At 33.3% G+C, this 25,911-nt stretch overlaps 1 protein-coding gene across 2 annotated transcripts; it reads right to left on the bottom strand.

Annotated features, from left to right (window-relative positions):
- Positions 1 to 1,862: 1,862 nt before the first annotated feature.
- LOC145636131 (tobamovirus multiplication protein 1-like) lies at positions 1,863 to 25,204 on the bottom strand. 2 transcript variants are annotated; one of them, XM_081687592.1, is made up of 14 exons: positions 24,605 to 25,204; positions 23,432 to 23,476; positions 23,108 to 23,158; positions 22,251 to 22,284; positions 20,975 to 21,061; positions 20,836 to 20,887; positions 20,473 to 20,647; positions 20,233 to 20,328; positions 15,434 to 15,494; positions 4,491 to 4,555; positions 3,854 to 3,928; positions 3,607 to 3,682; positions 2,421 to 2,587; positions 1,863 to 2,295 (listed from the first exon to the last, which is right to left on the bottom strand). In XM_081687592.1, exons 2-14 carry the CDS (start codon positions 23,432 to 23,434, stop codon positions 2,272 to 2,274), a joined length of 966 nt encoding a protein of 321 aa, XP_081543718.1. In that variant the 5' UTR covers positions 23,435 to 23,476; positions 24,605 to 25,204; the 3' UTR covers positions 1,863 to 2,271. The 2 variants fall into 2 exon arrangements, with proteins under 2 accessions (XP_081543718.1, XP_081543717.1); XM_081687591.1 differs by lacking the exon at positions 23,432 to 23,476 and having other exon boundaries at positions 24,605 to 24,732; positions 24,823 to 25,204.
- Positions 25,205 to 25,911: the final 707 nt, after the last annotated feature.

Below are 25,911 nucleotides of genomic sequence, written 5' to 3'. Positions count from 1 at the left end.
GGTGGAGTTGGTTCAGTTTCCGACCTTAGTCTTAAATGGTACTCCCTCCGTTCCACAATGATGTTGTTGTCTTGAATCTTTGACTTTTTTTAAAAAAAAAAGAGAGAATCTTCTAAATTTCTCTTAATACGTAAGAATAAATATAGTCATGTGGGATCTAGTTTGATTCGTCTTGGTGAGTAGATTATTAATATCCAACTTTTATAATTTTTGTTAGTTAAAGATATTTACGGTCAAAGTTGAATAAAAATTTGAATTAATTTACGAAAAGGGAACATTGTTTTTCTTATTTATGTTTGTTTTGGACCCTAGCACCTCATTTGCATTCAAAAAAAAAAAAATTTGATATTAAATTTTTTAAGTTTACTTATATATTTTTTTATTAATTAATAATCAAACTTTGCCAATCATCTATACTATATATTAAAAAAAGCAAGAATTGCACTCGTGTCAATTGGAAAATGAATAAGTCATGCCATCTTTGCTATCTAATAATGTTGTTTATTTATTCTTCTTAAATATACTTAATGTAGAGTGTAAACCTTGAGAGTGTTTTATTTGCAATTTTACAGTTGCTATCAAGTGGTACGGAGTACTCCTAACTATATATTAACTGAACACAAAATGTTTTCTAAGATTAAATCTTATCTACTACCTCCGTTTCTTATTAGTTGCAACTTTGGGGTATTATTTGTGAGATATAAAATATTCCAAAGTTGCAACTAATACGAAACGGAGGTAGTAAACAAAAAACATATACTTAATTATTATGTACATCAAAACATAAAATTAAAAGCGAAATTCATCTACATAAAAATATCAGAAAATACATGTTGATATATTTGATCAACAAAAAAAACATATCAAGGGGTATTTTGGACATGTTTTCTACTTTTAAGGGGGTTATATTGTACTTTTGCCATGACTGACATGGATACAATTCCATGTCATGAAACTCACTTAATGTTTACCTACTAAAAGAGTTAGCAAAATAAACGTTTGTTTTCTCTATTGAAGACTTGAAGTACTTTTTCCTCCTTCATCTTCCTTATAATTCTTTCCCAATTTCCACCATTTTCAGCTGCATATTTGGAAATCAAGCAAAGAAAACTATACTTCAATGGAGAAGATGGTCACCAATACCCTTTTGGGTTGACAATGCCCTTAGTTTAACCCTTTATTCATAGGGTTTTAGTTTAATTTGGCGGCGAAGCCGTCAATGGTGATGTCGTCGGTGGGTTATGGGTGGAATTGAGATGGTCTTCGTGGAGGTTCATGTTTGGTTAGGGTGGTGGTGGTGGACTGGTGGTTCTATGGCCACCATTGATGAATGAAGGAAAATTTGTGACGGAGTTATTTCATTGATGCCTCAGTTAAATGCCACACAATAATAATTGACAGCATATCCATGAGTTGGCAATTAATACTGTTTGACTTATTTACAAAAGAACCATTTGATAAACAAAAAGCGATTATCAAATATATCAAGTGGGGCGGCCTCAATATATATAGCACATGAAAACTATAATACAATAATATTTAAAGTATCGATCTAGGGCATCGCCTGGGCTAAACACTTGTTAGTATAATGAAAAGTATGATTGTAGTCACGAATTATTTATTTATTTTCAATTTCCTGCAGTTCAATTTTGAACTACCACCAATCTACCACATGCATTTTTATGCTACTGTGAAATTTGCTGGGCAAAGAAAAGAACGAAATACTCTAGCGTTTTCATATTGAACTTCTCAAGAATTTTTAGAATCTTGCATTAACTAAAAATTAAAATTGGATATCATAACAAACCTTCACTTAAAAGAAATGAGAAAAAATGGGAAAGTGAACTGTTACAAAGTATATCTTACAAAAATTATAATTATCTTTAATTTCACTATTTAAGGGGTTAGAACAATGTGACAATTCTTTATAGATGCATGTAAACTATGATTATACTCGCCATAGTGACAGATTTCACCGAGCTGAGCTACAAAATTTCCCATTTTTCTATGTCAGGAAAGAGGTTGGCTACCTTCCAGCGTCCTCCAACCATCCCTTTCAGGATTGGAAGAGGGGTGGATCTACTATGTACAGATAATTCAAAGAAAACAATTGAATTACAGGGGTATGACTCTGGTTGTCAAGTAAGCACCACACGATACGATAAACCAGTTTCTTGCAAAACTCAAAATGTCAAATTGCCCAACCTTTTGCATGATAATAGCAATATTCTGACCAAGAAATTTCATCCAGGTATGTTTCAGACCACTACATTAGATGGGACTTGCTTTAGAACCCTGTGACAGTAGGAAGTAAGTTATTTTGGATGTTTTTGCCAGATGAAGAAAAGACAACTTTAATGTTTTGGTGACAGCATAACCATCAAGGAAGGATGCAAGCAACTAAATATCTGACAGCAAACCTGATTTTGCAAGCTTGTTACAGCAGTCCAGCGTTGAGGATTATCTACTCCTGTTGACCCATCACTAATGAAGGTTACTATTGTTGATTCTTCGGCTCTATCGGCTACCCTAGAAGGTGGTAGCTCTCTCATGACCCACAATACAAAGGCTGCGGGTGTTGATGAACCTGCATGCAAGAGCTAACTGAAAATCATAATCTTCATCAAAATTTCTTATATGTCAATACTGGCAAGGACTACAAAAGCATTTGTCAGCAAGTAAACAGGGATATGAAAACAGTCAAACCAAATTACAATCAACATTTCCAATCGGAGTCTTTTAGAAAATGATCAACTACATTGAGATAAACTAACACAGAATGCAATCATTTAGATTTGAGATGGAGGAAATATATTATTAGAGGATAAACATTATTTTAAAAGCACTATAGCCAGAAGTTAGCATTCCTCTACATTACTAACAACTCCAAAACATGCTCTGTGAAAAGATCCTAAAAAGCAATCGAGGTATGAGCTCTTGGCAATCTTTCTATCGCCCCATTACAAAATTTTGTTATTTTCTCAAAATAGTTCAACTCCATAACTCTATTTATCAAGAACCTTCTTTCTACTTCATCATCTCATTTTGCTTTATTTTCTTATTTTACAGATGCTCAGATGCTCTGCACAGACTACTCAATTATCACTTGCCTGCAGGAGATGTGCATTCTATAAAGGCTGAATAGGGATAACATAGATAATGAAACAGAAAAGGAAAGATGTAGCAATGAGAATATTATATGTCAACGAAGAAAGAAGGCATTCCACTACATTGGACATGCTTTACAGCAAAACTTTGCCAGCAAAACTTTGCAAAAAAGTATCCATTTATATCACATGCTAAAAAAATCTCTAATCAATTTTTGTGTCTAAGGTATAATTGTGTACTTTGAACCAGGTGACCAGGTGTTGAAGAAACCAGTCCAGGGAATCTCAATTTAAGTCAGGTACCATAATAGTGGTGCTCACAGCACAACATTTTTACAAGTTTCCCTTAGAGTTCTAAGCCCATTACAGAATAGCTAATAGATGAATAATAACCATGATTGCCACTTCTATGTGTGTAAATGTGGGCTAAAAATTATGCAGAGACAAAGTAATGATTCAATGTTAAAAACAATGAAGTGATGAGAAAATTTTCAAGTACCTATAAAATAATACAACATCAATAAGATACCAGTACAATACACACTAATGTGCTCTTGGCGCCAACGATAAAGAACCTGTTGCAATAGCATTGCAGAACTTTTAGAGGTTAACATGCCACAAAAAATACAACCAGGAAATGGCAATCCATATCCAAGTAGGATATCTTATATGAATGAAAGCAAATATGAAATCCAAGATTCCAAGATAAATTAAAAAAAAAAAAAAAAAAAAAATTCAAGACATACCGGAACATCAGTAAGAAGAGCTATAAGAGCACTTGTTGTGAAACACACAAGAGAAACAACGGCAAGACCGGTGACCTGCACATTAGAAAGTGTAATCAAATGAAGATAAAGATGTGCACATCTATAATACTAACTTCTAAGGGATGCCATTCCAGCAATGCATCTCTGGTGCATAAAACCTATATATCTAGATGCTAGTGTAACATACCATTAATCACCATTGCAGATTTAAATATCAACATACGCACAAAATCAATAACTTTAAAATGTCTAAATGAAAATGTGTACCCCAGAGTATGTACTCCCATAGAAACTTTGAACCTTATGGGTACTTCCCTAAAGGCCTAAAGGTAAAAATTATTCTCTTATTTCTCCCTTAGCCTCAACACCTCTTACCCAAGCTAAAACTATGATAAACCATATATCTTTAACAAAACTAGCATTATTTAACCCTCATATTTTAACTCTTACACCAGAAAAATACAGAACACTTAGAAGGTTTCTGTGCTGTTTGATAAATTCAACAAGTCAGTATTTTAAAACAGCACATGGAAATTATACCCTGAACTTTCTATTCCCACTTTATGTTCCTTTATTCCCATAGAAAAGAGATTAAGACAGCACAAGGAAGACATACCTTCCACATCTCAGATGAAGCGCCTTCAGATCTTACCTTGCTCATTTTCAAATATATAAGAAGTCCTGAGCATGAAATTGAGATACTGAGTACAAGATATGAATAGAGACAATATATAACGAGAAAATTAAGAAAGAGGACATAGAGATGTATCACAAAATCAAAATAGTTCACAGAAATCGGAACATTCGGCAAACGAGTATCTTGAGGACAGCTTTGCGTCATCATAAATACATGGCAAGAGCTATGATCACTAAGACAGCATTTTCAAAAATTAATAACATTACAGATATATATTAAACACCATTTAAAAACATCCATTTCAAATAAAAACTATGCTGCGGTCAGATAAGCAAAAAATTGTTTTGCCAGACATTTGCTCCGTCTACAAACTACAGTGTCGAACAGCTATTAGGTGTCTTTAAGCTGTAGGATACCTTACAGCCTTTGCTTTTAGGGGCCGTTTGGTATGAGTATTGGAAATGAAGTGGAAAGGAAACAAATTAGGAGGAGGAAAGGAATCATATAACTGTTACCTTTTCATTTGTTTGGTTTAACCATGGATCAGACTCACTTAAACCTAACTCCCTTTATTTTTGTTTGAGGAAAGGGTAATTGTTACCTTAGATTTTAAAGAGGTAACAAATGGGTGGAAACCAATACCCTTAGGTAATGACAGATGTTAACCGATCCCTCTAACCAAACACTTGGCAACGGTAATGATTTAATTGAATCTATTTTCAACCCAAAAAATACTCATACCAAACATGCTCTTAGAGTCACAGATTTGACACCAGAAACAATGTAAGGTTTCCTACCTTACATTGAGATTAGAAATTACCTTTACAATGTTTCTTCATAATCCATATAGCAGATTACATACAATATATCCCATCTACAACTAATATAAAATTTTCAACCAACAATCCCTTTAGAATATAAATTAATTAATAAAAACAAAACAATTATCAAATACACAAATCAGAAAGTTTTATTTTTATAATTAAAGCTAGGAATTGAGATTAGAAATTTTGCTGTCCAAAACAACCAACCAAAGCAACCATGGCCAAGAGAAAAAATAGATCATAATGGACTTACTGCATCAATTAATTAGTGAAAAATATGTTGGTTTGTAGTTAATTTAATTATTGGCCTAGTACAAATAACAACATATGTCATCTAAAAAATAGATCACAATTATTTCAAATTGTTTCACGAAGAATACATGAGAACATACTTGGATAATTCTATGTCAATTCAACAGTACCAATTCAATGAAAACACATGGCAACCGCCAACTATTAAGATGAAGATGAGGCCTCAAGGAGAGTGATTCATAACACACTTCAAAGCCACAAGGCAGTTCCAATGACGTCTTGGTCATATTGTTTCATAAGCTATTAAGCTTAACTTCAGAATGAATGCACAAATATGATGACAAAAAGTCCTCCAAAGGCCTATGCAAGGGAAAGAGGATACACACAAAAACATATTACCTGCTTCCTTGTCTTTCAATTTCTAACTTCCAAGATATCCATTGCACTTCTATTTGGATTCAAACAAAATTTTATATAAAGATATTTTACGCTTCTTTCTCCAGCAAAACAACCGTTTTATCTCTCTCCATCACATCAATACACATAATTTTTTTTTATTAGAGCTTTACTTTTTCAAGGCTTTCAACTAAACCCGTGTGTGAAAGAATTGATGGGACAAAGGAAGTAACAACATATATTTAGTAGAAGAAAGTCAAGAGGACAAGTTGTCTTCATTCTTCAAACAACAAACAAAGACTATAAACAAAGAAAGACTTCTCTCCATATGATTATTGTTGATCTCACTTGAATTTTTTCATCTAACAGCTCTATGTAAATGATGTGCATGTGTATTGTGCATGGAGTTGTTTATCTTGCAATGTGGCAATGTCGGGCCAATTGGGAGGAAAGACTTAACATATTAATTTAGGGATATTAAAATTGTGTCTTCTAATAACCATCAAAACTACCAACACTCTTATACTGCTTCCATTTCTAAGATTTCTTAACAGTTTCTGTTTTTGTCCCTTTTTGAAATCTCACTTTATTCCCCTTACCCTTCAATATTTACACCTTCCCACCCACTCTTTAATTTACATTCTTACACTTTATTCCTTAATTATCCGTGTATTTCTTACATCTACTTTTACTTTTGCACACAAATTAATGTAATTGGAGAGTGTAGACCCAAAATTTACATTCTTACCTTCTTACACTTTATTCCTTAATTATCCGTGTATTTCTTACATCCACTTTTACTTTTGCACACAAATTAATGTAATTGGAGAGAGTGTAGACCCAATAAGTGGGTGTAAGAAATAGGCAAATGAGGTAAGAAAGAAGGTAGGTACAGCCGTACAGTAAGAATAAGTTGAAAGGAGTAAATATTGTTGGGTAAGAGGAATAGTATAGTAAAAGGAATATGTCAATATTAACATAAATGATAAAGTTAAAAACTTTATAAATCGGACAAAAATGAAAAATGTAAAGAACTCTCAAATACAAAGGAGGTGCACTTAGAGGAAAAAAAAAAGATAAACCCTAGTTACTCTCTCTCTCTCCCCACCCATCCTCTAGGGTTAAATATTTCCGACCTATTGTCCCATTTTCCTTGTTTTCCTTTAAATTTTCATCATTGATTTCAATAAATCTACACGAGTAGTGTAGATATACAGATCTCCATATGGTGGAGTTGTTGGTCGTAAGTGGAGTAGTTCGTTCCTATTAGGGAACTATTGGGGCTAAGGATTTATCAAATAAACCTATATTTTTCATCTTATAATTGATTCGTTGGTAAAGAATCGTGCAAGATTACAAAGGTTGCCAAGTTTCAAATACGTTCAAATGAATCAGATGAAATTCATCCTCTTGGCTACAAAGAATTGTTAAATCAGCTTCCCAAAAAGACTGTATATTCCAGCGATGTGTACGTGAGATGTACCATAGTGCAAGATCTATTAAACGATTGTGGATTAAACGATGAAAACTTTTGTTTGATTTCCTAGTATCCTTTCTAAGCATGAAATTATTTCAAAAGGTTGTAGAAGAGCATTGAAGGCACAAAGTCATAAACAACACTCAATACCTCTCCTTGACGTGTGTTATAAGCTTAAGCATCTTAAAGGAGCCTTTAAAATGCAATTATACTAAAAACGTGTCGATATTGAGGAGTTTATTCCAGTAGCATCTCTTTTTGAATTTAGAGGATGCCCAATCAATTGAGGAGAAGAGGAAGCCGCTTCTGGAGTATAATTAAAGAGAAATTTTGACAACAAAAATCTAGGGCCTTTTGAATTCACTTGAATGATAGCATATGTGATCTATATTATTTTGCTAAAGACATACAGAGGCAAGAGCAATGGTTCAGTCAAAGGATGATGGAGCCAGAGCTCATTCTCATTATGTAATTAAGGAAACAGCGGTACAAGAATATATGGAGTCAGCAGCTGCTTCAATTCTTTTGGTTATCAGAAGAGTTATTGACAGGGGCCTAACTAATTTAAGTCGGCATCAGGTTGATCTTTGCAGTACATGTCCAGGAAATCAAGGAAGTCTTGTTCAATATGTACTCTCCGAAGGCAGTTCGGTTAGAAGGGCTAAATGATCATTTATTCAAAAGCATCTGGATTATTGTGATATGCTCTAATATCGTCTCTGCAATTCAAGACTTCTTTGTTCATGGTTAGCTTATGACTCAGATTGATTGCCCATGTATTAGCTTGATTTCAAAGATGCCTAATGCTTGTCATGTCAAGGACTGATGTTCAATTGCTAGTATAAATGTTCAGTAAAAAAATATAAAAAATAAAAAAATAAAAAATAAAAAATAAAAACTCCAAAGTTCTCACAAATAAAATGCTGAGGGTATTGACTTCATTTAAAAAGGGAGCAATTATTGACAATATTTTACTCGGTCATGAGAGTCATAGCCCACAAGAGGAAGACCAACTTTACTAGATGTGTGCTTAAAATTGACTTGCAGAAAGCTTTTGATTCAATCATTCAATAGAATGACCATTCATCAAGTATTTGTAGACGCACTTTTCTGATCATGGCTTGCTTATTGAGTCTCTTACACATTCAATGTCTATGGGAATCTTACTGACCTCTTTATAGCAACGAAGACTTGAGGCAAGAGGACCCCATATCCCATTGTTATCAGTAGCACTGTCAAAACGGTTTGACAGTTCGAGGTCGGTTCGGTTTGAAATCGGTTCGGTATTAAATCGGGTCGGTTTGAAATCAGTTTAAGTGTCTCACGGATCGGTTTCAGTTCGGTTTAAATAGTTATCGGTTCGATTCGGTTTCGGTTTATTCTTGACCGGTTTTAATTCGGTTCGGGTTCTAAACGGTTCGGTGCAGCCAGGTTGCGGTTAGTTAACGGTTCGGTGTAAACGGTTTTTTACACCGGTTCAAACTGTTTCGGGTTGGAAACGGTTTCGAGTTAGAAACGGTTCGGTTCTTTTTCGGTTCAATTTTATTTTGATTCGCCTTTTATACGGTTTAACGTTATTCAGATCAGTTTTATTTCACGTTTACTAAATTATGGTTCGGAACGGTTTTTTTAATTAAAAAGTCGATTTTTGATCGGGTCGTTTGGATTCGGGCAGTTGAACGATTTTGGTTTGAAATTTCATAGTACTTGCTAACCTTTTGCTGGTTAACAAGTTTTATATCAAGCCGAGACTTCATCACTTCATATTAGGCATTAGGCATTATATATTATATACAAATTCTCATCGATTTTAAAAATACATATCATGTTATTTTCAAGTTTAGTCATATTGATCTTACTAGTTTATTACGAAGTAACGTAGATTATAAAAGTTTAGTGTATTAATGAATTATTATTGTTTTACTATCACGTTATTAGCTGCTTCTTATTCAATCATCTAATTGATGTGTCATAATCATGATTTGATGAGTTATTGTGACATCGAAATTACAGTTTGATTTATAGACGGTTCGGTTTGTAAGTGGTTCGGTTTATAAACGGTTCGGTGCAAACGGGTTCTAGTCTATTAACGGTTCGGTGTAAACGGTTTTTACCTCGGTTCAAACGGTTTTGGGTTAGAAACGGTTTCGGGTTATCAACGGTTCGGTTCAGTTTGATTTCAGTTCGGTTTAAAACTGGTTCGGTTTGTTAACGGGTTCGGTTCTTATACGGTTTGACATTACTCAGATCGGTTCGATTTCGGGTTTACTTAAATACGGTTCGGGTCGGTTTTCGATTTTACAAAATCGGTTTTTAATCGGTTCGGTTCTCATTTGGGTCGGTTGGTTTCGGGCAGTTAAACGGTTTCGGTTTGAAATTTGACAGCACTAGTTATCAGTCTATCACCATGGATTATTTAAATATACTCCCTCCGTAATTAATTGATTGCACCACTTCTCTGGACACGGAGTTTTAGGAGGAGGAATAGTAGAAAAGCATTAATTTAAGATTGAAGTGAGGTAGGTTAAAGAATAAAACAATCTGAAAATGCAAAGGTGGGTATAAGTGGAAGGAAAGAGAATATGAAAAACATTAAAATATGATATGAGGGGACACTAGTGAGGAGGAAAATAGTTAAATATTGTTAAAAGTTTCCAAAAAAGGAAACGGACCAACTATTAAAATATGGCTGCAAAAGGACAGTGGAGCAATTAATTAAATACGGAGGGAGTAGCTTTTAGTTCTATATCAACTACTTAAAAGTTTAGTTTCACCCTAAGTGCAAGAAGTTGAATCTCAATCATTTTTGTTTTTGCTGATGATTTATCAATGTAATCTAAAAGAGATTTGAAGTCTGTCAGACATTTGTATATAGCTTGTTATGAATTCACAAAGGCTTATGTATAGAAGGCTAATCAGAACAAATATTGCATATACTTTGCTGGAGTTAACTCTAAGTTACAGGATGCCATTCTCAATAATAGTCATTATTCTAAGGATGAACTCCCTTTCAAGTATGTAGGTGTTCATCTCAGCCTCTTGCTAAAATTGTGAACTGGTCAGCCATGTTGTTATCTAGTTATCTTATGAAAGAAGATTCTTGTTAATAAAATTAGTGATCTATATCATTCAGAATTTTTGGTGTCGGGGTTTTTTCATTCCTAAGAAATTTCTCAAGCATAGTCAATCTTCGCACAGAACTTTATCTTAGACATTCTGCTCTAACCTGGGATTTTATGTGTCTGCACTAGTTGGGACCTCACTTGAATCCTGCCCAGGAATCAAGCATCGATTTGTAAATTGTTTTGGAATTTGACTCAATCCAACCGGCTTATAATTTTTAGTAAGGGTGAAAGCCGAAAGGTGGCAGTGAAAGAGCCTTTGATGAAAGATTTGCAACTCAGCATCTCCCAAATGTATTTTAACTAATTATCTCTCTTTTTGGGAAAGCTTGTAACATGTGAGAGGCTGCTGAAATTTAGACTGATAATCAGTGCGGTCTTTGCTTGTAATAGGAAGAACATTAGGGCCATTTACTTTTCTATTGTGAGTAGGCTTGTATTTAATACTATAAAGGCAACTACTTATTGGCATAGGGAATTGCAGGTTTGCAATATGTTGTGACTCATTGCAAAGGTTATTTATCTCATCACTTACTCTACTATATAACTATCGTTGCAATTTACTATCATTAATAGAGGGAAATAAACCAAAGATTAAATATATGTACTTTGATTAGAGCTGGCAATCTTGACCTAGATCCGATGACCCGACCCGAATGACCCAACCCATGACCTAAAATTGACCCGAAATTCACTTGTAACCCGAAGTTGACCCGACCCGACCCATACCCGACCTGAATATCGAGTTGACCAAACACCCGAACTGACCCGACCCGAAATTGACCCAAAGTGTTTGACACAAACAAACCCAAAACCCGAAATTGACCCGAACAGACCTGATATCCAAAATATCCCGAACTAAAATTACTTTATAATTGAACAAAAAAATGTCTAATGCCAAATATAACTCATATCGTTCATCTTCAATCATAGCCAAGCTCATAAACCAAATTAATAGTTCTTATTATAACAATAACAAAATGCTACCTCCGTTTCATATTATCAACAACATTTTCCAAAATTGAATGCTATACTTTATGTGCAACAAACAAAAACTTTCCTCTTATAGTAAAATATTTTGTATAATATTACTATATTACCCTTACTTAAAATTTCCAAATCACAATTACAAGACTAAATGAGACTTGGTTAAATTACAAACACAAATTAATTAACCTCAAAGTAAATCAACCTCCCCTAACTACTACCATTCAACCACCGATTCAACTCATCATCTTCCAGACTTTCCCTTATTCATCTTTCTCTCTCCTCCACCAAACTTTCATCAACCACCACCACCACTGCTCCCTTTGGTCACCGCCACCAAACTTCTCCGACCACCACGAAACTCCTCTCTTTCTCTTCATTCACAATGGAGTGACAATTTCACTACTCGCACACATGACAGTGTATTTTCTTCTTCACCGGATGCTACTTTTCTCTTTTCCTTTTTTTTATATCTTCCATTAAAACTTGAGGATATGATTGTCAAAACCACTAAAGCTTGAGGATTTTATGGTCAAATTTGACTATGAAAACTCATGGTCAAATTTGACCAAATAAAGCCCTAAATGATGATTAGAAGGTAATAATCTACCATTTTTAAGCTTTGGCTTCATATTTTTTTTGGGTTGTTGGGTGGTTATTTCTCGTAAGAGGTGGGTTTTATGGTTGAGTTTTTCAAGGTTATGGGAGATGGTTTTGAGGTGCGTAAGTACAGTGATTTTGGGAGTGTAGACTAAGGTTTTCGGGGTATGTTGTTTCATGGTAGTTTACAAGGTTGAGTTGGGGGTCGCCAAGGGTGAAGGGGTGTTGGGGAAGGAGGCATGTTAGGTTCGGTGTTGGTGGTGGTGGTTTCATTGGGTGGATGTTGGTAGGGGTGGCAAACAAAGGTCGGGTCACTTTAGTGTTCGAGTCACTTCAGTTTTGGGTCAAAAACCTTCAACCTGAACCAAACCCGTTTAGTATTTCGGGTCAGAATGCTTGACCCGAACTTGATCTGTTCGGGTTCGGGTCAGTTTCGGGTCAACCTGATTTGGCCTGATTTTTCGACCAATTTCATTATTTATTAAAAAAAAATTATAAAAGGATGGTTTTGGTTTTATATAAATAGATTTACATTTACAAACTCATTACGAAGAATCTAAAATCGCAAATTAAACGGAATTCATAAGGTAGGATTAGAAATAAGAAGCAAGTATGTTTTTATTTTTCAACTACAGGTTCCATCCAAAGTCCAAACTCCCTGACTCTTGAGCACAAGAAGCATAAGAAATAACCCGAATCTTGTGCATGCACCATCCAATTAAATCACAAAGTTAAACGAAGTATATACATACATTCAGCATAAGGTGGGTAAAATTCCAATAATCTAAACTATTTTTAACCCCCAAACACAATTTTAGTGAAATTATTTCTGTAACAAAGAAATAAACCACACTCAAACAAAATTCCAACAAAATTAAATAAATAAATCAAAGTTACGAAATGAAATGGTGTTAGATCAATGATAAATTGAAGTTAGACCGACAATGTGGAAGTGGAGTAGATCGACAAGCTTCAATGGAGTTTAGAGTAGCTTCAAAGAGAAAAACAACAATGGAGAGGATTTTCAGGATTGAACAGAGAGAAAATTTAAGAAAGAGAGAAGGGCAGACAAAACGGCTGGGAGAAAGTGAGAAAAAAGATGTGATTATAAGGTTTTTGAGTTTATAAGGAGGCTCTTTTCAAATTTGGGCTGGCTGAAGGTTTCGTTTTTGGGTTGAAATTTTCAACCTTAACCTAACCCATTTAAGTTTTGTGTCGAGTTCGTGTCGACCTTATTTATGTTTTCTGGTCGAAAACTTCAACCCTAACCCGCTATTTTCGAGTCAGGTTCGGGTCGGGTTTTCTGATCAGTTTTTGCCAGCCTTAGATGTTGGTGGTGTTAGGTTGGTGTCGAAAAGAGTGTTGGTGGTGGTGGGGTGGGTGCTAGTGAGTTTACTTTTTCTCTCATCGAATTATCACATGCCCCTTTCTTTACTAATCTTTGCTAAAAAAAAAAATTGTCTTGGGAATTGTTGCAAGTCACTTTGTTGCACATAATGCGAAACGAAGGTAGTATAAAATCATTGATTTGAGCTTGATCCACATATGGAACCCAAACATGACCTTACGTGATTTTGACCTGACCCGAATATGACCCAAAATACTTACTCAAAATTGACCACACCCGAAATGATCATACCTGAACTCGACCCGATACTTGACCTGAATCATACCCAAAACCTGAAATGACCCGACCCGAATGTTAATCGACCTGAAATGACCCGACCCGAACGTCCCATTTGTCGGGTCTAACTTTGATGCTAGTTGTCTAGTAAGGTAGACTCCGGAAATTCGTGTAAAAAAGCTATGTTAAAAGCTATTTGTAATTTATAATCCCCCCCCAAAATACTACCTCCGTTAACAGTTATTTGCAACATATACTATAAATGGATGCTAACTATTATGTGCAACAAATGTTTTTTTTTTCCTTTTTAGGTAATCATTTCTCTCTATCTCTCTCCTCTCACATGCACCCAACTTTTTCTCTCTCCATTTTACTCTTACAAACAAATTTTGCCTAGTAGTCCGCAAACACCCCCTTTGTTGCAAATAATAGTTAACGGAGGAAGTAAAAGGAAAAAAAAACCAAAAAATATACATTCATTATGGACTCACTTCCTATGTTACGTTGACATGGGTACGGGTTTTTGATATTGGTACGGATTTAATTGTCCGACACGTCATTTTCAAAAAAAATTAGGACACGGGGACACCGTCTTAACTTTGGACTCGGGTACGAATACGAAAATATCTTTAATGGAAAAAAAAAATCAACAAGAAAAACGTTTTTATTTATTTTATATTTGGCAAATATCAAAAAAAATTTGAGTCAATATAAATTTTGATACTACCTCCGTTTCATATTATGTGCAATGATTTGACATAAAGTAGAGGAAAAATGTCTAATCGTTGCAAATAATATGAAACGGAGGTAGTACAAACTTTTAAATAACTAAGATAAATAATATAATATTTTAAACATTTTAAAATCGTATGAAAGCTTGTTTAGAAGCCAAACCAGATTTGTTATTAAAAAAAAATGAATACCACAACTTTTCTGTACCAATTTCTTGGGAAACCCCAAAGCCTTTTTTTTAAAAAAAAAAGAGGTATTGTACATCTCTTTCTTAGGAAATCAAAAGGCCTTTTTAAATAAAGTTATTCCTAAAAAAGTAAAAATAAAGGTAAAGAAATAATTAAAACCCTTCATCTTTCTTTAATGGCTGCTTACTTCGTTCTTCTCTCTAGAAGCTTCGTTTCTTCAATGGCTACTGTGACTCCATCTTCCTCCCTGCTTCAAGACAACATAGCCGTACTCGAGAGCTACACGACGAGTCCGGAACGGATTTCATACCCGAGTCCGTGTCGTAGGGTATGACGGCAAAAATGCCGTGTCCGAGTAACATAACTCAATTCACAATGTTCAATTTTGTCAAACCTATCATCATTTACTCAAAACAGCATTTTTCACTTTGCAAATCATTGGTACTTTCTATATATCTCTAAGTCAATACTCTAAACTAGCATCACAAAGCTTATCAATCAACATCATCATAACATGACATTAGAGAATCAAGAAAGGGTAACACGGTATTGAGCATGAATTTTCTATCATAATTTCTTGAAAAGGACATCTTATCCTCCTACATATATGCTCTTTTTTTTCCTTTTCTTATCATATCTCAAATATGAAAGTGAGAGCAATAGCAGAAGTACATAACCTATGCATAAGGTATTCTGAGCAAGCAATCAGAGAGCACTTACCGTAACATGCCAATGCCCCTCCCAACAAAAATATGCCGACTGCAAAAATATCCACATAGACCTGCACAGTGTTTCTGAAGTCATTCTCTACCACAGCGTCATCAACAAGGTTGCATTTACACAAACAAGAGATTATCATGAAATTAGAGAACACCAGCAAAATAGACTTCCATTTTCACTCATTACATAAAAAAGAAATCCATCAAAATCTTTTTACTAATTTCCGGAAATATATAAGATTTGCAATAACTAGTTGAAATTTATCAATATCTTTGTTCCTACATAGAATTTTCTGTAATTGCTCATTCTTCAAATCAACAACTTGGAAAAAGGACTGAACAGGTTAAAATCAATTCAGACAAAAAAATTGATTGGAAGGAATCTAAAACCAGATTAGACATCAACAATATCTGTCAATTCAATCATATTTAAATTGACTCGATTACCCAACAGAATTTTGCACATCCCACCAAGGACCCATACCAAAATCATATAATGCACAGAAGAGCCATAACTGAAGGCAACCTGAAATAAGTTATGAAAAATGAAATTCGAAATGAAAGGTTTGCAATTGGCACAGAAGAAAGAATATAATTCTAGAACAGAAGGAGAAGCTAAGAAAAGGAAAATTGCTGGGAATTGAAAGGCATATCCAAATGTCTGAGTTTGGTAAACAATCAACCTGAAAAGATACTAACCCAACTCCACATGGACCTAACCTACACCTTTAACCAACTTCAATACTCCCTTTGCGCTTTTTGTTACACCCTGACCGGCACATAGTTTTAAGCAATTTAATTGTTATAAATAAAATAAGAGGTAATTGGGGTAGTTGGAGTATTAAAAAATTGTAAGAGAAAGATAGTGTGATAAATAATTTATTAAAAAGTAATGAATGTGAGATGAAAGAAAGAATTAATAGTAATGGATTTGGGTGGGGACCGTGAGAGAAGAGAGATATAATATTAAAATGTATCTTTCCGCATTTGACAAGTGTCACACTTAAAAAAACACGGAGGGAGTACACGAATACTATCTGAAAGTAATATGAACCTATTCAAATTTCTCATGGCCCTATATAGAGTAGACAGGCCTCGAATACCAACGGTTGGCTAAGTCTTGAACCTTCCCGCCAACCGTTCACTTTCTCAGTAGCAAAAGCACTTCTCTTTGCGGGTTTGTAATGGAAAGGGAGCCATACCTACAGCAAATTTATGTCCACAAAGCTACAGCTTTTTTTATCAGCTGAATACTGAATTCATATCTGTTAATATGTTTAACAGAGAGAATTCTGAGGAAACATTTACCAGATGGACACATTAAGTTCATTTGACCATGTCAATGACACATAATTCTGGTAGCTACTCCTTCCATCCCAAAAAGGTTTACATACTTTGCTGGGAACATAGTTTAAGGAGAATAATTATTGTGAGGTAGTGGGAAATCAATTATCAAGGATTAAGAGAGAAAATCAAACAATTTATGGCTATGTTCAGTCAAGCTTATTTAAGCAAATATTAGCTTATTTCATAAATGATCAAATATTTTGTTTGAGATTACTTATCAATATATATCTTAAACTCTGTTATTAAAAAAATTATGGAAATTTTATATTTGGAAACTACACATTCATACGAATTTGATGACATCGCATTTGATATTTTATTTTACGATTACTTTACAAATAAAGCCAAAGTTTTGTCAAATCAGGAAATCAGATCAGAATGATTCAGATCAGATTAGATCATGCACATCATAGTAGGTAAAGTTATTATTTAGGTGTGTGAGAAAATATAGGTGTGGATAGGCGATAATGAGTACGGAATAACCTTTTTAATAATGTTGTCTTACTCCTTAATACATGTAAAGTAACAAAGTGTGTAAAGACTGTAAACTAATTGTTACAATCCAAAAGAAAAAGTGTGTTTTGTGGAACATAAGATGAAGTCCATGTAGAATTTAGTAGATAGTAGATACAGTTAGCATGTTAATCCAGATATGCTAATTTTTGAAGTGCCCACCAAATTAATTTTTTTATATTAGTATGTTGGAAATTCCGGAATAATGTAAAAGCATTGTATTTCCAGGTTGATCATTACTTCAAAGACCAAAGACAGCAAGCAAGTTCAATCGTTGCAGATTTCATATCAAAATTCCAATCATTTAGTGAAAAATGAAACTGAATGAAGGAGATCAATTACTAAAAAGAAATACACAAATGGCCCTATATGTCATTTTACCAAATTCAAAAGCTAGTCACTACTGATGAGGCCTAAATATTAAACTTGTATTGGCTTCATACATCAAGATTTTTTTAACAAGGGAAAAGATGCGCTATCGTAAATATTTTGATGCACAAATTTTTTTTAAAATAGCCGGTTTACAACATATTAGTGAATGGTGGCAAAATTGGAAAGTTAGGTCTGCTGCTATACATTCACACGTGCCAACTCCTTTGATTTTTTGATTTCGAAACCTTTTTTTCTAGATCATTTTTTTTTTTGTATCTCTGTACTTTCCTTTTTCCTCTATCTAGTACCAATTTACCACCTTCTTTCACTTTCATCACAACTTTCTCTTCCTTTTTAAATTATTTCACACAATTTTCTTTCTAAATATTGATCTTTTAAATCATAGATTATGCTCCGTTTGTGTTAATTTCAATAATTTTTGTTCATAATTATCTAAGATGGTAGCAGCAAAAGATTCGAAGAAGAAGAAATCTACATTGGTTTACGTTGTTCATCATCCAGTTGAAGATCTTACTTAGCAAATTTTGGCATTTGATCCACTCATTTATGTAAATAACTGCTTCTCTTCCTAGATTTTTTTTTCTTCATTTGGTTTCTTTTAGTCTCTCTCCCCTCGGGGTAACTTTTGTTTATTTAAGGGTAACGTTTACGTGTTTAAGGTAAGTTTTTGGAATCTAAGGGTAATTTTTATAATTTTAAAGGTAACTTTTGTGCGTTTAAGGGTAACTTTTAGGAATCTAAGGGTAACTTTGTATATTTAAGGGTAACTTTTGTGTGTTTAAGGGTAACTTTTTGGAATCTAAGGGTAACTTTCTGTATATTTAAAAGTAACTTTTCTAAGTAAAAAAGTACTTTCTTTTTGTTTTAATTCCATTTTTTTAAAAAAAAAAAAGAAAAAATAAACTAAAATTAATGTCAGAAATCAAACTAGATTTTATTGATTTCAAGTTCATTTTGATTTTTATTTTTTAATAATTGGAGCTCGAACATGTCATTGGCCTCATTGCTACTATAGAATACCTTGTATCAAATTCTTACAATTCGAATTCAAAAATTGAATGCATGCGTTGGTGTTTGAGGATTTGAGCTTTTGTTTGCCATTGTTGTTTGAGGGTTTTTTTTTCCTCCTCCATTGTTTGCTGGGCTTTTAAGATTTTTGAGATTTTGTTCATGTACTATTCACAAGAAACACTAATGTGCACTGGGTGCATGTAAAAGGATTGATTTTGATGTTAACGTGATAGATTCAGATGAAAAAAGGATAGATAGGAAGGTTATAATATCTTTATTTATGAGAGAGTGAGGGACAGCTCAAGTATTTAGAGCTTTCCTCCCGGTTCCATGAGATTTTGGGATCGATTCTCACCATCGCCCTTGTGGCTCTCTAAACACCCAAAAAAAAAAAAATATATATATATATATATATATATATATATAGGGGAGGGATCCGGTGAGAATAGGTTCATATGTGAGAATTCATACTTATATGAGAACTGATTTTAAATTTAGAACATGTGAGTAAAAGTTTAGAACATACGAGTAAAAATTTAGAACATGCGTCTGAAATTAAAATTTAGAACATCTGAGTAATAATTTAGAACATCTAAGTGAGTAATATGTTTAGAACATTTGATTTAAGAATTAGAACAAGTGATTAAAAATTTATAAAATCTGCTTTATGAAATTTTAAACATATGAGTAAAATTTAGAACATTTGATTTAAGATTATGAACATGTGAATAAAAATTTAGAACAAACAAATATAGAATATAGAAAGTGTGAGTAAAAAATTTAGAACATATGAGTAAAAATATAGAACATACGCTTTAAAATCTGGAACATATAATTAAAAATCTTAGAACACACATTTTAAAATTTAGAACATATAAGTTAAAATTTTGTAACAAGTTATTTAAAGTTTATGATATTAAACTTAACTAATTTATGGTTTAGAACATGTGAATACTAAATTAGAACATTTGATTTAATTTAGAACACCTAAGGAAAAGTTTAGAACATCATATTTAAAATTTAGAACATACAAGTAAAAATTTAGAACATAAAGAGTGTTCTCACATAAAAAAAAATTCTCACATAAGAAAAATTCTCACGAGAGCCTCCCCCTATATATATATATATATATATATATATATATATATATATATATATATATATATATATATATATATATATATCTTTATTTGTACTACAACAACAACACAGCCTTAGTCCTAAAATGATTTGGGGTCGGCTAACATGAATCGTCATAAGAAATGATACGATATAAAGAAAAAGACATAACAAAATAATCATTTGGACCATATTATTTGTAAAGCAACATAATATAGTTTAAAGCGTTCAAATATAGCTTAACTTCACACAGGAAAGACTGTCAATATACCCATTACATTTTCTACAAGTTGCACAAGATAGACATGGGTTTCACCCAAATTTCCTCTAACTAGGCTACTCAACCTCCACATACACAATTACAAGATTGCACACATAAAACACCAATCAAAAGAAAAGGTACTCAAAAACTCATACCCGAGCAACAGTTGATGAATCAATCGGATTCCTTCCCATCCCAATCCAAATTAGCACGGCAAAGGCAGTCATTAGAACAAGAACTACAACCATAGTCTGGAATAGAAATAAAAATTGTAAAAGAAAGCTCAATAAACATATGGCCTGTAAGCTTGCTTAAATAATTATTCATAATATGCTTTAGGTTAACGCAATGTAAAATATATAAACAACCTTATTGTAATATTATCAATGACATACCAAAATAACAAATCTTTGGCGGCTTCCAACATGAAGTGATGGAACAGGTAGACAATTTTTGTTACCATCAATGTTTGATAAAGGTGGCTTACTGTTGGTCTTATCCAACAAAGCTTCACAAGAACTACTGTCTCCATCATCCTCTTCATCATCAGCCTGGTGGCAAAGATCCACCCTAAAATAAAGCCAGCAAGAGAGCACACAATAATTTATTAACAGCACATTAGTGTAGAACTTAAAAAACAAAGAAGGCAACAATCATGTCAACCTATTCTAACATGATGTATTAAATGAAAAAAATTTCCACAAAGTACAGTAAAGTAATGCCAGTATTAGCAACAACAATAGCAATAATTGACATACCAGTATGACAGAAGCAGAAGAAATGCTGCAAATAAAAGGATCTTAGGGAAGGCTGCATAAGAAAACAAAATATAGTTAGAAAAAATTAACAAAGTCAGATGCTATATCAGAGTCAATTCATAACAAGCTTGATATCTACCCATGAACACAAAGCCGCAGGAGCTTGACCAGCAAGACCATCCTTTGCAAGTAGCGATGAGAGTTAATACAAAGAAAACAACATACCCTGCAACAAAAGATAGATCCTTTTTTTTGTAAATCTGGTTCTCATAAAAGATACAGTTTTGAACAAAGCGGATTTTTTAAATACATACGAAACCTTACATATAAGCACTAAATATATGACAAAATTGAACTCAATAATCAATACTAGCAGTTGACATTTCATGAAACAAACAAAAAAAAAAAAACACTGTTGAGAACCTTATATTGATACATAAATCTTCTCAATCTAACTTTATACCACTAATTAAAAAATGGAATCTAAAATAAGATAAGAAATCCTTAACACCAGCGCATACAGACATATAGTCGATTAGGGGCCTACTGGTTTTCAGGTTGACTGGTCTTAGGGCTTAAGTTGATCAAACCTCATGAATTATTTTAAAATTACAAAAGAACAGGTCACACCATCCCATTCATCAAAAACAATAAGGAAATCAGGGAATTATCTATGGATATTGTAAGAACCAATCCAATGAACACCAAGCTATATTATTTATTTTTTCCTTTTTTTTTTTTTTTTGTTATATATGTAGTATCAATGTTCTTTTCCAAAATATGAAGTGTGCAAGAAAGGGAAGGCAAACTATGGTCAGATCCATCTTAAAAGTAAATAGCCACCCTACAAGCCAAGATTTTTGACATCTTTTTAAATCCCAATGTACACTTCCCACTATATCAAGCTATAAGTTTATAAGACTTTGGCAAAGCTATTTTAATAGTTTAGTTGGTGTGCAGACTAGGAACCTACTAGACACATTGGAATCCTTGCAAAAGTTACAATCTTGGTAAAAAAGAGTTAACATCACACGATGTAATAGATGTTGAACCATGAAACAAAAAACAAGATTTAGCACTAACATGAGACTTGGCTAAGAAAAGGTCAATATTATTTACAAAATGCCTGTAAAAGTTCAGAAGAAACTTGTGCATGGTGATTGGGAACTTCATATGTGCCAGCATTACCAGAATAATCATATATTCACAATTAAGGAAAAAAAGAAACAAGACAACAGAAACAACAGAAGATAACAAAAGGCATAGTCCCTAATAGATAGCAGCATGAAGTCAAACTATTTTTTCAAGCATCAGCAAGGAATAAAAAAGATACTCATCTCAAAAAAACAATCTTTCTCATATATCACTAAAAGCAGCAAATAAGCAAGTTCCATAAAGGACATCAACTATCTTACCCAAATTGCAAAGACCAATCATGAGATGAAAGACCTGCAATACAAAGAAACTTGATTCAGTTTAAGTCAGCCAGAAGAACAAGCACAAAGAAAAGATACATTCTAATGGATATTTGGTTAGTGCTCATTTTTTGTAATCAGAAGTATTAAAACTATATCCCTTCAAAAAAAAAAAAAGTAATAAAACTATATCTAGTTCTCCCTATATGAATTCGAGTTACAACAAATCTATAGAACAGACAAAATGAGGCGATAAGTCAACACAACTATACAACTAGCCAACTAAGAATTCTCGGATGTACTAGCAGTGGAATTGCTTCAAGAGCTTGTTGAATTATTTTATAGATTTGGCCATTTCACCGATTCGTATTAAATAACGAGATAATGATGATCAATTACTCTTTGTGCTTTCAAGAACGTTTTTTAAAACTCTTTGACCCCCGGCAGTCAAAGGCAAATCCATAAAAGATAAAATCAGTAAATGGAAATTTACCATATAAGACCAAAAGCTAAAAACTTGCCATTACGACCACTTTAGCCGTTGAAGCCTCATGATTATTTCAATAAATAAATGTATTTGGCTTAGTTGTTAAGGCCAAGAGATGGATAGCACCACATCAATTGGAAGCAATAGTAGCTAATGAGATAAGCCAGGAGCCTTTGATATCAGAAAGTTCAGTAATAGTGACTAGCATAATTTAATACCCAACCCTAGTAGCCTAATCATCACAATAGTAAGGCCAAAGCACTAGAACTCTAGACGCATAGAAAATAAACAAACCAAAGCTACAAATAAGCCAAGTTCAAAGCAACGTTAAGAATGTGGAAAGACAATCTAATATGATTGCAAAACTTACCTTTTGCCGGGTCCAACCAAGTTGCGCACTTCTAGAGTGGATCCTCACCAACTAAAAGCATAAAAAAGCAAAAAGAACATAGATGTTAAATAGCTAGGTTGGCATCATAAAGAAAAAAGGTAAGATGTTTACTAATGATACTAGTCGAAGCAAAGCTCAAATTAGAATGAGGACAAAGGTAATTTAACAAGATATTTTTTAATCAACTAGGTCTGCTATGTTTTCTTTACAAAGTTTAGCAGTAAAAAAATAGGGTTAAGTTCAGGAAATAAAAGTTGTTATAGGCCAATAAACAGCACAAGGTATTATCCAAAATATTATTACCATCAACACCTCACCATTGTGAGGGTTCTTTCATGTCTCCTAGCTCTACCATCATCCATCATGCATGAAAGCCGGAGAGGAGGCAAACAGAGATAGGGCAGTGAGATACTCAAACACACACATGAAATCAACCATAAAAACAGCAAGCGTTAGAATTGTAAGAGCTTCCAGAATCTCTCCTGTGCACTGTCACCTTAAGGTTGTTTAAAGATCCATGTTCTAAACTTCTAATCAACACATTGCTGTACAAACCAACTTGCTATGACCCATTTTATAGATTTGGCCTCCCTATGTTTGACTGCTGATAATTTAAAATCCTAAGAAAAATACTATGAATAAAGGGATAGGCAAACACAAGGGAACCACACAGTACATGAGCCAAAAATATTGAATCAACATGGTGTATAATCGTATCAAGAGATGGCAAAATTACACTCATTAAACTTAAGGGCAAATGCAACCACTGCACCAATTATATCTCAAGAATTAAAATGACAACTTGGTCACTAAAGACAACCAAATGATATACCGGTGGCTGGAGTGGGTACAACTAATGAAACTATGAAAGTACTCCATAGTATATATAATACTATAGAAAGCCGAAAGCAATTGATCTATACTCTCTATCTGCCTATCTATTCCAGCCAAATTACTTTGATAAATCATTTATTTTACTTTACATTTCTCATACCAATCACATTGGCTTCACTCACAAAGGAAGCCAAGGATCAATCTGATATTACAATCTCTACAGAAAGAACACATCTCTACATGTTTCCTCAAAACACAAAAGGCATCATTCACCAAACGCTTACTATTTCTTCTACTCCCCTAAACTCACTCTCATAATGCTGCACTCGAAATCTCGAATTTATCAATCAAATTCAAACACCATTCATCACGGATTTTCCAATTATCAACAACACAAGGTCCAGTATGTATGACTGCAAATAAAAACTCAAACACCCAAAAGCACTACCGACTCATTCCCCTCATTTTAATACCCACATTCAAAACAAAAATCCACCAAATCACCCAACTAAAATAAAAAACAACCACATTTCACAAAAACAACAAGCACCCAAAAACAAAAATTACACAACATAACGAATTAATTAATACAAAGTACTTTTTTATAATTTAATATTTAATAGAATTAAGAACAGAAATTACCTGAAAAAATGCAATCACAGCAATAGCCGCATCAACACAAGCAAGGGTAGCATAAACAACAACAATTAAAGGTGGAAAGCAAGTGTAATCTCTCAATTCCAACATTCTTGCTCCCCCTTTTTCTCCCACTATATATATTCGAACCAAATCACTCAAATTATAAAATAAAAAAATAAAAAAAAAACACCCAAAAATACAAAATTAAAAAAAAAAAATACCCTTTTATATACCCTTAATTCCTCTACTTTTTCTGAGAATTTGAGATGAAAAAAGGGTGAAATTGAATAGCTTTTTGGGACCGGGGGATATACGGTAAGAAGGATTGAAAAAGATATCTTTTGACAGTATCTTTCATGACAGATCCGCAACCCAATTAACTCCACTACAAACAACAAAAATTACAAAAATGAAAAAGTATAAATAAAAAAATTGAGCTGGGTTTTATTCGAGAGTGGAGATTTGTAAAATTGTTTGGATTATAATTTATGATGATGGTAAGAAATTAATTAATTTGTTTTTTTCAAATTTAGAGTTTCTAGATACTACATTGAAGATTCCTCAGTTGATTCCTTGTGGTATTTTTTATCTTTTGGATTTTGGATTCTACAAAAAGCCTAAAATGATTTCTACTTTTTAATTTACTACGTATAATAATGATGAAGTGGGATTTTGATTTAAATTTTCTACCACTAACTATTTGGTAATCCTACCCCAAATTGATTAACACAAAACTAATCATCTTTTAGAGTTAATAGCTCGCATGTGAGTATGGTTGTCAAAAGCTAACACGACATGATACCCGACTCAAATTAAGTTGATACAGATCAAGAATTCTTGACCTGGTTACAAATTTGGGTTAGTACGAAGCCAACACAAAATTAAATGGGTCAAATTAGGGTTGAAATTTTCAACTCGAAACCTACCGATATAACCTGATTATATAAATGGGTTGAACAACAACCCGCTAATGCGAACCTGATATGCTAAGCCTATTAATTTATTAGTAAACAAAAATCGAATTTTTTTTATTCAAAACTTTAAATTTTGTAAACTACCTTGGCACCATTTATAAATTTTGAAAACTTTTGGCAGCTAATTTGACGGACACAAAAATTTCAACTTTTTAAATTGAAATTTGGCGGTTAATTCGGGATAATTTTTATGTATAGTTGTGTTCCTAAACTACTATCTTTAAACTCTTGTAGTATCTTTAATTTAATGAATAAATGATGTATTTCTTTTTACTTTTTAAAATGAATATTAATTAGTTTTTTACATACTATGGCCTATGGGTCTGTTCACTTCAA

The sequence above is a fragment of the Chenopodium album genome, chromosome 6, assembly GCF_948465745.1.
Source record: "Chenopodium album chromosome 6, dcCheAlbu1.1, whole genome shotgun sequence".
In the NCBI taxonomy this organism is placed as follows: domain Eukaryota; kingdom Viridiplantae; phylum Streptophyta; class Magnoliopsida; order Caryophyllales; family Amaranthaceae; genus Chenopodium; species Chenopodium album.
This window is presented reverse-complemented; position numbering and strand designations above follow the sequence as displayed.

Coding starts and splice junctions, on each gene's coding strand:
- LOC145636131 (XM_081687591.1), bottom strand. CDS start 24,709: ATGTTGGAATTGAGAGATTACACTTGCTTTCCACCTTTAATTGTTGTT. Junction 20,888..20,974: donor CTGCGGCTTTGTGTTCATGG/GTAGATATCAAG, acceptor TTTCTTATGCAG/CCTTCCCTAAGATCCTTTTA. Junction 2,588..3,606: donor GATGTTGTATTATTTTATAG/GTACTTGAAAAT, acceptor TCTTGCATGCAG/GTTCATCAACACCCGCAGCC.